General features: G+C 46.7%; 1 protein-coding gene across 2 annotated transcripts; it reads left to right on the top strand.

Annotated features, from left to right (window-relative positions):
- Positions 1-474: 474 nt before the first annotated feature.
- On the top strand, positions 475-15,416 carry pik3r6 (phosphoinositide-3-kinase regulatory subunit 6). Of its 2 annotated transcripts, none has more exons than XM_011612430.2 (21): positions 475-602; positions 5,987-6,062; positions 6,132-6,236; positions 6,563-6,654; positions 6,737-6,805; positions 6,966-7,098; positions 7,458-7,527; positions 7,618-7,810; positions 8,519-8,666; positions 9,867-9,956; positions 10,274-10,511; positions 10,882-11,157; positions 11,355-11,454; positions 13,154-13,264; positions 13,346-13,453; positions 13,533-13,635; positions 13,718-13,785; positions 13,896-13,986; positions 14,061-14,122; positions 14,206-14,312; positions 14,695-15,416. In XM_011612430.2, the coding sequence occupies exons 2-21, from the start codon at positions 6,041-6,043 to the stop codon at positions 14,849-14,851; spliced, it is 2,343 nt and encodes a 780-aa protein (XP_011610732.1). In that variant the 5' UTR covers positions 475-602; positions 5,987-6,040; the 3' UTR covers positions 14,852-15,416. The 2 variants fall into 2 exon arrangements, with proteins under 2 accessions (XP_011610732.1, XP_011610733.1); XM_011612431.2 differs by having other exon boundaries at positions 9,870-9,956.
- The last annotated feature ends 220 nt before the right edge of the window (positions 15,417-15,636 follow it).

The raw sequence follows: 15,636 nt of genomic DNA on the forward strand, positions 1-15,636 counted from the left end.
AACATGTATACAGGGCGTTTACCCAAAAATTTAAAAAATATGATAAAGATGAGGAAAAAGCTACCGACGAGAGAAGTTATTCATTTCTTTGAAAGAATATAATAGAACTGTTGCGTGATTCTTCGTGGCTGCTATGAAACTTCGTTTAATATGCAAAGTGCATTTAAATACAACAAGGGACATTATACTTTAAATTAAAAAAAAAATCAAATAAACTTCCTTCCTTGAGATTAACGTAGTAACACAAGTGGCCACCAGGCGGCGGCGTCGATCTTCTGTCTTCAGTTGAAATGAGGCTGTATGACTTGAAGGGGGGAATACAGATACGTGAATAACTTCGCTCTATCTATCTATCTATCTATCTATCTATCTATCTATCTATCTATCTATCTATCTATCTATCTATCTATCTATCTATCTATCTATCTATCTATCTATCTATCTATCTATCTAAGGTCTACTCTAACGCCATTGGTCGGCTGCGGCGGTGGGCGTGGTCACCGGCTTACGGTCGCTGTCAGGCTGTTAGTTTCTTGTGAAATGAGTCAGTCGACGAACGGACTTTTCTGCACAATTTAACTCTGGATAAAGTCCTCCAGAAGGTAAGGCTATTTCGTTTTGTCCTCCCGAAACCTTTTTGAGACGATAGAGTTTGCCGCCTGCGCGCTCGTGATGACGTTTGAACGTTGTAACTAACGCGATGCGTGAGTCGATTCTGGAAACTGATTTCAAGTCATTTTATTTAACACCCCCCCCCCCCTCCCATTTTAAAAACCGCGATTTCTTCTCTAATTGATATGTTTTCTGTCACTTGTGCAGGACTGTTGCGTAGTGCACTTGTTCTGTTGCTGCACCTGACAGATCTGTGGAACGTTCAAGGACGTGTGTGTGTGTGTGTGTGTGTGTGTGTGTGTGTGTGTGTGAGAGAGAGAGAGAGAGGGGGGGGGGGGGGGCACCGCAGATGTATTTGAGTTAAAAATCTTGCACCTCGACCTCTGACGCAGGAAGACAGGAGTTATTGGCCCCCCTCCCACATTGGTACTTTTCTCTGTTTGGAATCTCGGGGCACAGCTGCATTTCCCATCGTCCTTGTTTTAATTGTGAGCTTCCTGCCACCACTTTGGAATTAAGGGGGATTCCAGTCTTCATTAGGCGTATGCCTGCTTTTAACATGCAATCAAGAGGAATTTGTTTTAACTTAAGGACAAACAGTAACAGTGATGCTAATTGTCCTTTCATACATACGAATTCTGCTTTCAGGCATAACATTGGGATTTTGTGAAAAATTAGGTGTGACAGGTGGAAGGATTTAAAAGAGTTAGCCGAGGGCCGGCTTTGGGCCAGAGCATCCCTGAAACTGCAGCTTTTGTGGGGCGATCCTGGTCCGCAGTGGTCGGCCTCTAAAGTGGCCCAGGCAAGGACCAGTGGTAACCCGGCAACAACGTCACGGACCTGGCCCAGGTGCCAAGGTCCGAGAGAGGAGCCGCTGCAGCTCAAACTGCACTGTGGGAAGAAGGCTGGCGGCAATGGTGCGACGTGCACCACCCTCCCCAGCAGAATTACAGAGCGTGCACACCCTTTCGTGGGAATAATGAGTGAGCTGTGACACAGAGCCAAAATATTTCTTCGAGTTTGAAGAGTTGACCTGGCCTCAAAATTCCCCATATCTGGAGGCTCCACCTCACAGTTTACTTAGAACTTTAAAGAACTTCCGCCAGGATCTCGACGCCAGAAACGACAGAACGTCCAGGCCCGGACGGGTAATGGTGATCTGTCTGACTGGTGCACGCCACAATGAACGACGGATCTTCCTCCTCTTTTCTTTTCAATGTGACGATAAAAAATGGTCCTAATCGGTCAAAAATGTTCTTGTTTTACAAAGAAAAACCAAAGGAAACCTTTGGAGTTTGGCTGCTGCCCTCCGTTAACCCTTAATTTTACTTTTTGATGGCATCACAGATGGCAGTAGATTTTACGGCCCTCACGCTGTGTGTGTGTGTGTGTGTGTGTGTGAGCGTGCTCGTGATGTAATATCGTGTTGAAGTCTGATCCTGATTTCACAGTTGGATCTCAGCAGCGCTGCTCTTGTCGCATAAACACGGCAAAAGGACATAAAGGCCTTGATGTTTCCTCTGGGATGGCAGCTTTCTGCCTGTTCCTGCTGCTTCTGTGGTGGATTTGTCTTCTCGCGGGGTTTAATTTAAAGATTTAAAAGGATTTAAGGATTAAAATAATGTAACTCCACTGGTTTGAACATCAATTTTAGATAAGGAATCAAAGTTGGGAGAAACCTTCTGAAAGTGGTGTAAACTGTGTGTATAGAACCCCTGAACATTAAGCGGCTCCATCATTCGTCCACTGTGTTAATATTAATGTTAATATTCGTGCTGCTGTTGCATCATTTGGGCCACATTACCCGAGCAGAGTCTCCCCTGAGATGTGATGTGAAGAAACGCTCTCGTTTGGCGCCGCATCTCAATTCCCCGCACGCAATCTTACATCAGCTGCAGCGTATCCAGAATAACTGGATAAAGAGCGACTCTTGTGAGAACAAAAGCCGCTGTACGGAGGAGGGATGGGCTTTTCAAATCAAAGTCAATTATGATCCAATTTCTATGATTCCATCTGCACAGTAGAGTTGTTCCACCTGTCAATGGAGCGCGGCACCACCTAATAAGCCCTAGGCGTAGCGAGCACCACCCTTAAATTCTGAGCAGCATTGTTTTTTGTGCATTGCTGAGATCACCTGAGTGACAGTCGACAGCCCATCAGGCTCCTCTCCTGTTATATATAGGAAGCTGGTGGGATGCTGTTTATGCTCCAGAGCAGGCATGTCCAAAGGCCGGCCCGGGGCCAATCACGGCCCGCGGTAAGATTTCATACGGCCCGCAACTTCAGTCTTACAATGTATTATTTATGGCCCGCTGGCACTAACAGAATAAATAAATCACTAAAATGTAATTCCTCCTTTCTTGTAGATCTTGTAAAAGACAAGAGCAAAATTTACTTGTTTTAAACTTGAATGATAACAGACAACTTTGCATTACATTTATCAAACTCATGGAAATTTAAGGTATTCCATACAGTTCAGTCTTCAATGTTATCTGACTCTCCAGATATGAATTAAAGGCAGAATTGCGTTTTTAGAGTTGTTCACGTCTGCCTGAGTGGCTTATATTTGGTTACACTGCCATTTAAAATAAAGAGAATTGTGACAATGAAAATTGTTTTATAATAGTGTACATTTGCATGTAACTTTTCTGGTTAAAAAAGCATCAGAAGGATCTACTAGCCCGGGCATCTTCACGTTATCAAATCTGGCCCTCTTTGCAAAAAGTTTGGACACCCCTGCTCCAGAGTATTTAAAGCTACGGTACTCTAGAAACCCCCCTCAGATTCTGGTTTGAACTACTCTTGTGCTTCTGTACCCCCCTCCCTGTCTTCTTGTCATCTTTCACTTTGAGCTGATCCGTTTCCTTTTTTTCAGTACTTTGCTGCGTCGGGACATTTTTATGTCAGCGCTTCCGTGGTGACAGCGCCCTCGACTAACCCCAGTCCAAAGCTGACACTTTCATTCATGCCAGTTTCTGGTAAACGGTACTATTGGAACTCTTTGCCGAAGGGCCTCGTCTCTTAGACAACACTCTTGCAGACCGCGAGCAGATCGGTCATTTCTCGGAAGGAGCGTGACTTCTTATCGGAACTCGGCGGCTGCAGGAGGTTTTTAAAACCACCTGACGTGGCAGCTAGTCCAGAAAACGAAATGAGGAAATAAACGCAGCCATCGGGTGCACACAGATCCCGATGGTCACAGTTTGCTGTGTTGAAATTATGAAATGTTATGTTGAGCTTTGTCAGCTTGTATCAAACCATGACGACTGTATTTGAATGACCTGGATGGTCTTTGCTTTCTTCTCCATCTTCCCTTCTTCTACTTTCCTTGAGCAGGAACGTTGGGTCTGTTTAAAGGGAATATTTTCCTGCTACTGTACATTCTTAAGGACGGGCCCGAGTTCCTGTAAAGTGCCTCGAGACAATATATAGATGCTTGTGAGTGTTGTATCGTATTGAATTGGCGATGATTCTCAGAACAAATCGAGAAGTTAACGCACATAAAGTGACGCTCCAGTGGTTTTCTTCCATGACAAAGGCCCGCCTGATGAAAAGGTTGTCTGAAAATGTCAAAAACGCTGAATTTGTGGAGCCATTTAGTGCGTTTTCCTTTGTGATGCGACGCTAGCTCTTAAAACCCTCATGTTCCCCTGTGAAGGACCGGCAGACACGTATATACAGTATATGATTTATAGGTGTGCCCACTGTCAACTAACATCAACAGTGGGATTTTTGCCCCTATTTATTTTTTGTTCCCACACACACACACACTCACACACACACACACACACACACACACACACACACAGAGGACTATTTCCTCATATTGTCCTGCACGTTGATGCAGGAAATCATTTTGATTGATATCCTCACTGCCCTGAGTGAAACAAGCGCTGATTTTCTGACCACGCACGGTTCACAGTTCACCCTTTAACACTCATTTCATGTCACTATAATTGACAGACACGGAGGTCATCTGTGCTACAAGCTTCCTTGGTTTCCCGGAAGGGGGACTTCCAGTCGCACGTACGCTCGCCTATCGCCACAGCTCTTGCCCCCTTTGAACTTCCACGCTTGTTCGGGTCCTTCCTGTTTTCTGAAATGTGTGCAGCGTGCCTAAACGGAAAAGAGCGCTCCTGCTTACTCTTTGCCTGCATTGTTTGATACCTCGGCTTGGTGGTGTGCGGTGGCGGCGGCGGCGGCGGCCTGCTGCAGAAAGCTGCTTTTCTCACCCTTTAGAAGTAGAACAACATCACACCATCGTACGCTAAAAGTGAATTCAGGAATCTCATTTTCAGTCAGTGTTTGTTGAAGTGTTATTGTGGGATTGGCTTGCCAGCTGGCACTCAATGCCGCCGCTCATGCCAACACTTTTGTAGCCCCATTGATTGCTATTGTGAAGAAAACAGACAAGTAGCAGCCATTTAGCTCGTTTTACAGCCTTGTTTACAGTGCAATGGCCTTGTGTTGTGGCTGATGCGTGGCTGTATTCTGTATTCTTCTCTTTCGTTCTCTCACTAAATATAGAACATCTTCTGCCCACTCATTCTGACAGGAAATGTTGTGTGTGCGTCAGCTCCCCAAACACATCAATGGTTCCTCTGTTAGTGTGGTGAAGGCAGCGAGCGTTAGCATGTGTGCCTGCAAGAGCAGCACACATGACATGCACAAGAGCGTGTTTTGGGCACGTTGCGCCACGGCAAGAAGTGTGTCGGTTGAAAAGAGTGTCGCCTGAAATGTCAACGCGAGCACGCCGGAGCGAGAGCGAAAGACTTTGGAGGCAGCCGGAAGCTTGTGGTCAGACAAGCAGCTCAGCTGCTGAAGCAGCTCCCCGAAGTCGCTGTTTTTGTAAGTGCCGCTTCTTTAAAGAGGAACCACGTTGCTGACGTTTCTCCGACTGGGGCGTGTCGAGTGAGTTTGAGGAATCTGTGGTTGATGTTTTCTCCAGGAAAAGTTTGGAGACAGTCCAGATTTAGAACCTAACCCCGAAGAGCTGGCTTCACTGGAACAGTGTCTAAAATAGACACACTAAAAAACAGCCCCTCATCCCCAATGGTCAATTTTCTGTCTGCCCACAGCTCTGATGGCCTGTCTCTCGCCCTCATAAGAGAAAATACACCAAAAGTTCTTTCCTAACACACACATCTGCACACACACGCGAAATAATGTTACTTTGAATGAACCCTTGCGTAGGGTTGAGAGATGATTCACCAACCTGTGTAGGACAGAGGAAGAGGAAATAGTAAGTGGTTTTACAGGGTTATTTATAGGGCCTTTTTGAGGGAGTATGTGGGTGCCATTGCACCCCCTCATCTTCTTTTTAGCGTATCAGTTTTAAGACTGACATGATTTTTGATCTCCTGGCCACTTATAGTCGGTGCAATATGAGACCACGACGGCATCGGCAGCAGGTGGAAGCCTGACCAGGATGTTCAGCATGGAGGCGACAGGTACAAACACATCACGCCGTGGATGGCGCCGATCGCGATGCTGGAAAATGTTTTGATCTTTGCCCTCAGACGGCTGCTCCCCGAAGGTTTCAGACCAAGATTTGTATCGCAGCATCCAGGGAGTCCTGCCCAGAGAATGCGACACGCCGCAGGCTGCAGACTGCATCAAAAAAGGTACGACGAGATCCCTTTAAGGCGGCGCGAAAGCAAAAAAAATGAAACCACGGAGATCTGTATCAGCTCTCTCGGCTCTCGTGTGACTTTTCCTCTATCTCGATGCTGAAGAAGAGCGTTTTTATTTTATCTGATGCAGACTAAAAGTAAACTGCTTCCTTCAAGTGTTTATATATCTTTAAGAAAGCGGCGCTATAATCCGCCATCTACAATGAATGCCTTGTGTTAAGCACGCCGGGTCAGCAGTGGGGATGGCCGATCTCTCGTTGGTCATGTGGCATTTTTGGGGGGGATTAAGACTGTGAGCGTGTGTGTTTTGTGTGCAGGCATGCTGAGGTGGACACTGCACAAGAAGGTTCAGAACAATCCTGAAAACAGCTTATCTTTGGTGCGGGTGCTGATTAAAGAGCTGGAGAAGGTGCCTTCACGTGGAAACGTCCTCGCCTTCGCACCACCTGCTTTTGTTTACACGAGTTTAACTGCACGTGCGTTCTCTCCAGGCTGAAAGACGGAACGCTCGCAAATGCATCCTTCCTTTGCTGCACACGCTGATGTACGCCATTATTCAGGTAGATTATTACTCATTACCCTGAGTGCCAAAAAACCTTTTAGACCTTTCTGAGGGACGCCGCCTCCAACGCGTTTCAGAGCCATTTGTTTTCCCGTTGCGTTGTTTAGTTAGCCGGTAGCCTCTTCGCTGGTTTCAAACGTTCCTTTTCGATATTCCAGACCGCCTACATTCCAGATGAGCTGTATAAACAGGTTTACGACGTCTGCAAGCGACTGCTCACCCACCCGCAGCCCTACTGCAGCGTAGGCCTGAGCTGCAGCCAGCAGATTAAGATGGAGCGCTCCACTCCAGGTACCGCACACACTCCTGACCACCTGCGAGACAGGCGACCGCCAACGCCAGTCCACGCACCCGGAAATTAAGAGACTCACCCAACAGGAAATGCAGAGGCGGTTGCCGGGATTCAATCACAATGGCCTCAAAACAAAAACACAAAGCAACGCAACGCAAAACCTATAATTATTTTTTAGTCTTAGAGCAGTTCTAAGATTTCTTTGACAGATCTCATAGGTTTGACAATGCGTCATTTTTAATGTAGAATGGCCTCAATGAAGGACCAGTCATACCAAAAGTCCCAGAGCAACATGGCCCGGCGTCGCCCTGGTGCTTCACGCCAGTTTATCAACTAAAATGTGGGTTTTGATCAACAGGTGTGACGTACCAGAGGATGCTCACCGCGGAACAGAGTCTTAAAAACGAGTACTACCCATTCCAGGAACGGTGAGTCCTTCACCTGAAGGTATGTTAATCACATCAGGGAAAAACCCGAGGTGAACAAAAGCGTCTGGTTTGTCGCTTAAATCCCCGCAGAGTATTTGTCCTCGCTGACCCGGATGTCTTCTCGGGTCCTGTCGGACAAGTCCTGTGCAGCGATATTGAGACGCCCTCCTCGCGGGAACCCCTCGAACCTCTGGATCATATGCGCTGTGTGGTCCAACATGTCCTCCAGGCTGTTTTGGGAGCGGAACATTGCCATGGGAGGAAACTGGCTCGAGCCCTCAGCGTGAGTGGAATTGTGCTCTTTTTCATTTCTCTTTTTACGGCCCTGTGGGGTGTCTCTTGCTGTTGCATAGAGATCTCTGAAAGCTCTGCTTGTTCTTTCATCCTGTGATGTTTTCTTTTGGACTTACTTAACTCCTGCTTGTCTCATTTCTATTTCGTCAGACATTATGAAAGGGCATGTCGTCCTCGGCGTTAACCGTCATGAGCTCTTGCATGGGTGACAGAGGCCTTTATTCAAATCTGAAGAACCCAACTTATTGACCTGATTTAGCCTTCAGATGGGAATCTAGGCTTTGTAAATTGGGTTCTGACAGTGTGGAAGGTTCTACAGAGAGGCCTCCTCACCGAATGGGCCTTCTGTATTTGCACCTGAAGACTTTTACGCTAACCAGAGTCCTACAATATCCATATTCTCTGCTCTACTTCTTCTTTCCTGCTTTTGGGTTTGGAGCAAAGTGAAGGTGCTTATTGTTTCTGAATTTTCTGCAAAACACCGTCCGTATTCGTCCCACAGGACAGATTCATGGCGAGATTCAGTGTTTGTCCTGAGCTACGTGATGGAAATGATTCTTGGCATCAGTCCTAAAGGAAGACCCCAGCAGGAAGTGTGTGTGCACACGCTACTAACCGCTTTGCTATTAATACCGACGCCGTCCGTGCTCTTCTTCCACCGTGTTCACCCGCGCATGTGTCGTGTATTTCGAGACAGGACATGGGCCAAGACGTCGAGTCGTACTTTCAGGAAGTAATGGCGACCGTAGAGCAGAGCGTGGAGGAGGCCAGCAGAGGGGAGGGAGGCGCCCTGAGGGGCCGCCTTCAGCAGCTGTACAGCGAGATTGTCGGAGAAATTGACGCAGGTAAGAGGAGAAGAGGCAGTAAAAATTGCAAACTTTGGGCCCAGTATGATTGCGCAAATGAGGAACTTGTCACAGCCCCATTCCCCCAGTTCCCTCCGGTCCCTCTGCCTCAGTAATTTTCCACTCTCCCTGCCTCTGCTCCACTCCACCTGCCAGCTACTCCCACCCCATCAGCTCAACTCCACTCACCTGCTAGCATAGCTACAGCTTATTCCCAACCAGCCCTGCTTATAAGCCTCCCCCTGCACGCTCACTCCTTGCCAGATTGTTCTTCAGCATTTCCATCTCCAGCACTTCCTACCTGCCTGACCTCCTGTTGCTGAACCTGTTTGCCTCTGACCTGCCTGCACCGCCTGTCTCCCGGTAAACTCGCCAGCCTTCTGTCCCCGACCACGACTTCTGCCTCAGCGTTTCTGGTTCCTGTCTGCTCACCTGGCCCCGACTTCGCTGCTGCTCGTCCCCGGTCTGCTCTGCTGCATCGTCGGCCTCATTTCCTGTAAGCCCCTCTCTGTCACCCCTGCCCGACTTTGTGTGGGCCCCGAGCCTGAAGAACGGACTGCTTCCTTGTCTGCCTGAGTTCCTGTCTGCCCGTGTACTAGTAAAGGTCATTACCAACGCTCCCAGCTTTCCAGAGTGCTGCTTTTGGGTCCCAATTGCACCTGTCACAGAACTGAATGGAATTGGCACGGGAGGACACCAAGTCTCCAAGAATTAAATAAAAGATTCTGCATTCCTTTTGTCATCTATCTTTATCTTCTGCAATCTTCCTTTATTTCCCCACGAGTCAGGATGTTCTGGCGTGGCTGAGTCAGAGGTTAGTTTTAGACGTCCAGGCACAATTTCATGCTGGACATTTTTTTCTTTTTTAGTCACTGCCTTGGCCTGCATACTCAGTGTAAAAACTGTATCATAAAGTGACACGCGGAAAAGCACTTGACCTTCCTTCTATTTATCTGCTTCCTCCATGACCAGACTGGTCCAGGTTGTTGTCTATTTTTATCACTTCTCCGGATATTTATTCCAGTGACAAGAATTTGCTCATCCGAAGGGAGATTGGGGGATAAATACACAGCAGCTCGTGTATGTGTGTGTGTGTGTGTGTGTGTGCCCAGAGAGGAAGTTTTGACTTCTTTTGAATGTCGTTGTGATACTTTTGGTCTCCTCTGTTCTTCCTTCCCTTTCCGCCCCATGTGTGTACAGCAGAATCCTTTTCCAGTGGGCCGCTGTGTGACTGCCCCCTTCCTAATCCGGAGATGAGTTTCAACATGTGGACGGAGAGCTTTGACATCTGTAAGTGGCCCAAGACCCCACTGAGGGTCTGACTGCAACTACAGACTCAAACCTGAACTGAAAACAAACACGTTTTGACCTAAAGAAAGTACTCACGGATCGTTTTTGTGTATCTCCACACTGTCTTAATCACAAAATTAGTGGCATTCATGTAGAGTTGCATAAATAGTTCTACTATTACAACTTGTAATTGCACAGGGAAAACCGCTCCTAATACATTTAAGTGGCAAATGTAAAAATAATGACGCAAATGTGTCAAATTCAACCATTTAAAGGTGTTACTCTTTAGAGTAATTAGTCTTTTCCTGATCCGACAGGGCGAATGCTGTCCAAGTGGTTTCGATCCAGCTCCATGTCAGAGCCGTTCTCCCTCAGTCAGGAGCAGGACGACCTGGAATTGGGGGAATCTCTCAACGATCTCCTGCCGGCCGACATTACTCGATTCTCCTACATGTCCAACGACAGTGGCATAGAAAGAGACCTGCCGCCCGGCGCCGAGCCCTCGCCGTCTCTGGAAAGCACCGGCCCGGGCAACTCGTGGGAGCACTGCAAAAGGCAAATGTGCCACTCCTTTATTTCAAGCACCAAAGACTAGAAAAATCTACAGCCAAGACAAAGTAACAGGAATAGAAGTCAGTCAAATAACATTAAAAGACGGTTTCATGGTCATTTTCATGGTCGCGTGGAGCCACTTTATCATCATTTAATATTTTAGGGTGCATAAAAAGTGCTGGAAGGCTCCATGTTTGACTGCTGAGCTCGTCAACCTGTGACCCAGCAAGTTCACGATGTGGTCACCTGATCTGATCACCTGTAGTGTCCTTCTCTTCCTAACTTCCTCTGTTCATGTCTTCTTTTGAACGTCTGTTTTTCTTTATCAACGTTTCTAAGTCTGTCGTTGGTTGAAACGTGTCTGTATTCGCAGTGAGCCGGAGTCTTCGAGGTTGTCGCGGGCTGGAGGCTTCAGGATAAAGCCCTCTATGAAGACCAGCATGGTGCTGCTGCAGGACAGCCTGGAGGACCACCCGAACACCATAGGAGGCGGGAATGGACGGAGAGGAGAAAGAGGAGGGGCCCTGCAGAGGAGAGTGGGAAGCACGAGCTCCTTCCCCAAACAGCCGAGGCATTTTACGGCCAGGATCGTTGCCATTGGAGACGACAGGATCCTGGGACGCCTGGCAAAGGAATACTACTTATTCAGGTGAGCGGCCGGATTCAGAAATAAAGGAAATGAACGACATGAGTGCGAGTGAGGGAAATTCTGGAAATGAAAGCGGCCACTTCTTCTATCATTTTGGTCGTTCCGCGTTCTAAACTCCAAACCTTTTTCAGTGCATTTGTGCCGCTGTGCAGTGAAGCGCCCACCCCACACCTCACGCATTTGTTTTGGTTTTACAGGAAAAGGGAAGCGCGAAGGCTTTTCCTCACCATGAAGATCAACCTCCAGTTTTACTACATCCCTGTTCACAATACAACATCACCCATCTCACCTTCCAAGGTAGATCATTTAGATCATCCCCTCTGCAGGTTTCAGCTCTGTCCTGACAATAACAGAAATAAAGGCGTAAATAAAGCTGCTCTGGGTTAGATGTCATTACATGTAAGCTAGTGGAAGATGAAGTGATCTCCAAAAAGCCATGAAGTGCCACAGAATGGAGTTGTGACCTCCAGGGGATCAAACCTTCAGAAATACCCAGACTCCATTCATCCTGTCCCGGCATCCACGGGTTCCTCTAAGCCAGGGGTGGGGAACCTTTTTCATATCGAGGGCCATTTCAATTTTTATAAAGTCCTCCGAGGGCCATACTATTATGAACACATACCTAGGGATGCAAAAAAAAGACAAAAAAAAGTCTATAACCACTGTGTTGCTAAGTCTCATGATTGCTGCATTTGAGTTTGAATTATTTATTTAGCACACATGCATATAAAATCACCAAAAAAAAAAATAGAATAAAATGACAAACAAGTAAAATATATTTTCATGATCATACAAAACAATAAAAAAAAAGAGGTGCAGAGTTGAGGCAAGAGACCCGTAAGGGCCTGTTCGATGCCTCTACTCACAAAAACTGCAATACAACAAGATAATCAAGAAAATGAATGAAAAGAAAGATAAAGACAATAATAATAACAACTAGAAATCACTCGGAGAGCGCAGACCTCCGCCAAGCGCAACAATTCCTGGCATATTGTGATTTCCACCATAAATATTAGTCCCACATATACTTTGACTACATATTTAGATTCCTTGACCATAAAAACATACCGTTAGCCACTGGAATCATAACAATATATGTCTTAGTTCAATAGTTATTCACGAAAAAAAATTCACGCTTTGAAACAATTTTACTTTGTCGGGCGCGAGCGCCTCAGCGGCGGCTACGAGGCGCGTTCACGAACTCTCCTTCGGCGTGAGGTTTCAGCTTCGTGGCTATTAATTCACTCACCACAAAACTTGCACGCGTAATATTCTCTCCGTCGGTACATGGTCGTGTGAAAGCTGCTTGTTGAGCCTCCAAACTCCGACGAAGAGCGTTATTTTTATCCAAACTCATCTCTCCTTTCAACTCGTCGCATTTTCCGTCCGTGTCAATCAGTCCAGCCCACTACGTACATCACATGCTGTGTTCACTGACCCTGACCTTGACTCGGACATAACATAACCGTCTGTTTTATCTCAGAAAACGGGAAAATATTTCCTCTTGTTACGAAAGAAATTTCAGGATACGAAAGGCAAAAATACGCTACCGCTGCTACTCGCAGCTGGCGGAGTTTAGCGAACGGTCCCACTGTATAAGTGCACATATAAAATATAAAAATCTTATTGCGTTGCGGGCCGGTAGAAATGGTCTCGCAGGCCGTATATGGCCCGGAGGCCGGGAGTTCCCCACCCCTGCTCTAAGCGGTTGCCTAGAACTCTAAATAAAAATGTTATGAAGAAGTGACAGGAACAGCGGAGGTCAAGATAAGGTTTGGAAAATCAAGACTGCAGAAGACCTCCAGGAAGAATTGGCATCAGAAGAAATCTTTTCCTGGGTCCTCACCACAAAAATCAGCATCAGTTTGCAAACAAACATTGGACATTTGATATGAAGAGTGTAGAGACAGATGGACAGACGAATTCTACTGGCTTGGATTTACGCCTTATTTTGCGAGGTCTTATTTATGTCTCTTCTGCATTTTTCTTCTTTTAGGGTCACCTCCTTAAACCCAGCGATCCCTGCTCTCTTGGCTCCTACCTGAGCATGGTGGACCCATGGTACAACTCTAACATTAGAAGTTTAGGCTACATGATCCCTGAAATGGTAAGGAAACCTCCCCAGGGGCCAAAAGCCCAGGAAGAACAAGAAGCGCGTCTTTCATTCTGTGTCTCTAATGTTCTACAGCAACAGACCAATCCTGGGAGGTCCAAAGACCACTTTGTGTCTGATGTCATTTCCTACTACATCCGCATGGGGCAGCAGCCCGTCTACTTCACCATCTACTTCGTCAAGGTGGCGTTTGATGCGCTTATGGGTGGAAATCTGGGGCGCTTTGGACCACATTTGTAAAAGTCCCTCATTTTTCCTTTAGATCACATTCACAGGAGATAAAAGGGATGCTGTCGAAGAAGTGTTCCTCACCCATCTAGAAATGGAGGTTCCGGAGCTCAGCCACATCACAGCCTTGGTTAAAGGTGACCTTTTGGTCAACTGTTGAAGGCGAAGTTTGAATTTTGAAATTTGTCTTGAACGTCGTGACTGTGTTTCCTTGAACAGAAGCGAGCAAGCAGAAGAAGAACTCAGCGGAGGCAGTTGGAACCGTTGTTTCCTTGAATTACAGAAAGGCAAGTAGCCTCTCCTTATTTCTTTTTCTTAGAATTGTCACCGTGGCTTCCTGTGGCCTCGCGTGTTGTGATTTGCCAGTTGCGTCTTGCTGAGTCTTGTACGCCTGCAGGTGACGCTGAGCGGCCGAGACGTTGACAAAGGGCTGTCAGTCAGGACCTCGGGAGTTCAGATCAATGCCATTCCCTCCAGTGAAGCCGAAGGTTCAGTACCGCATCTCAAATCCTTCGAATTGCCTCACTCGGACGTTGACCGTTTCCTTGTGTTCGCGTCGCAGATCTAAACTGCCTGACGATGACGTTCAAAGAGTCTCCGGCGAAGAGCAAACACAGCAATGTGGTGAGTTCAGGCGCACGGCTGCTCTTCCTCACAGCTGTTGTTGAAGCCAAGAGGATCATTTCATTTTATTTTGACCCCGTCAGGAGTCAAAAATTCGGACCAGGAACATCAGAATCCGCTCCATAGAGAGTCGGGCTTTCTGCGTGACGCTGGACAAAGATCCTCGCAGGACCTACAGAGATGTTCAGAGGTGAGAGAACCACATTTCTTTTAAATGTGAAGTGAATCCTTAGAGTTTTTGCCAAAAAAAAATGTCATGGGGGGGTTTCTGTGGATAAACGATGCTGGTTTCACTGGTAGATAGAGGAAACCGAGAAAAGAGAACCGAACAATTGGGCAGCAACTGCATTTTCTCTGTAAATACCCAAGCACCAGCCTTGTGCGCCAGCAGTAGGAAATGAAGAGTTTCAACTAAAACCTTTTTTGTTGCTCAAATCTAAGTCAGAAAACACCATAAATGAGTAAAAAATAATTTCAGCGGATGAGAACTGTTGAAAATCCCGCACAAGATCTAAAACTGTGCCAATCTGGGCCTTTTGTGACTCCAACTGTTTGGTTTGCTTGTGTTGTAGCATCGAGGTGTCCCCGTGCCTGGACCCTGGATACTGCCTCCAGAAGGCGTTGAGGTCCAAATACAATCTGAGCGAGGAGAACGACACAGGCCTGAGCAAGTACATGAACAAAGGACTTCCTCTGCCGCTGAACACCTTCGCTGGCATCATCACCTGACACGATGATGATCTACACTCTGATGATGGAAAATTCACCTGCTTCTCTGGAAACTGACACGAGGACTCTGCGTTTTGAGCCGCTTCTGAAACCAGCGGGTTTCAGCTGTGTTTGGAGAGGCGATAAAGAGGCAACATAACATCGAAAGCATTAGTATGTTGCCCTTCGGCCCAAGGTTGTCGCCTCTCCTTTAAGAACCGGTATCAATCAGCAGTGTGGTGACTCAATCAGGGAGTCTGTCAATGGTAGCATTAGTCTAAAAACTGGCGTGTTGACCCCTGTTACTGTTGCCTGTGCACAATCAGGCTTGTGGAAAAACTGGTACGACGACCGCTACCTGAAGCTGCCGCATCGTTAACCTTGAATTTATCATTCAAGGCCTCGCAAGGGCGTCAAAACCGGGGGGCCTGGTTTAAGACAGCAGGAGGAATGATGCTCGACAGGTCAAACTTCCACAGGTTACACTGTGTCAGACACCGTTTACAGTTGCAGTACCCTTTTGCACTGAAACTGTAGGGTTCCGAAGAAGTGTTTTCTCAATAAAAGTTGAGGTACAGTGTCAAAAGTGCGTTTTATTTATATTTTCACTATTCTTTCAGACGTTTAGGAGTGTCAAACCCATTTGTCCTGGTTTAAAATGACAGTTTACACAAGCAAAAAGCTCAAACAACAACGTGAGCAGCATTATATTTTACAAAAATTGAACGCCCGTGTTCAGTTTCTCTGAGAAACAAAGATGTGTTTTTGCAAATCACAAGATTAATTCGACATCACCGGGCCCTTCA

Source organism: Takifugu rubripes, chromosome 17 (assembly GCF_901000725.2).
Source record: "Takifugu rubripes chromosome 17, fTakRub1.2, whole genome shotgun sequence".
Classification (NCBI taxonomy): Eukaryota; Metazoa; Chordata; class Actinopteri; order Tetraodontiformes; family Tetraodontidae; genus Takifugu; species Takifugu rubripes.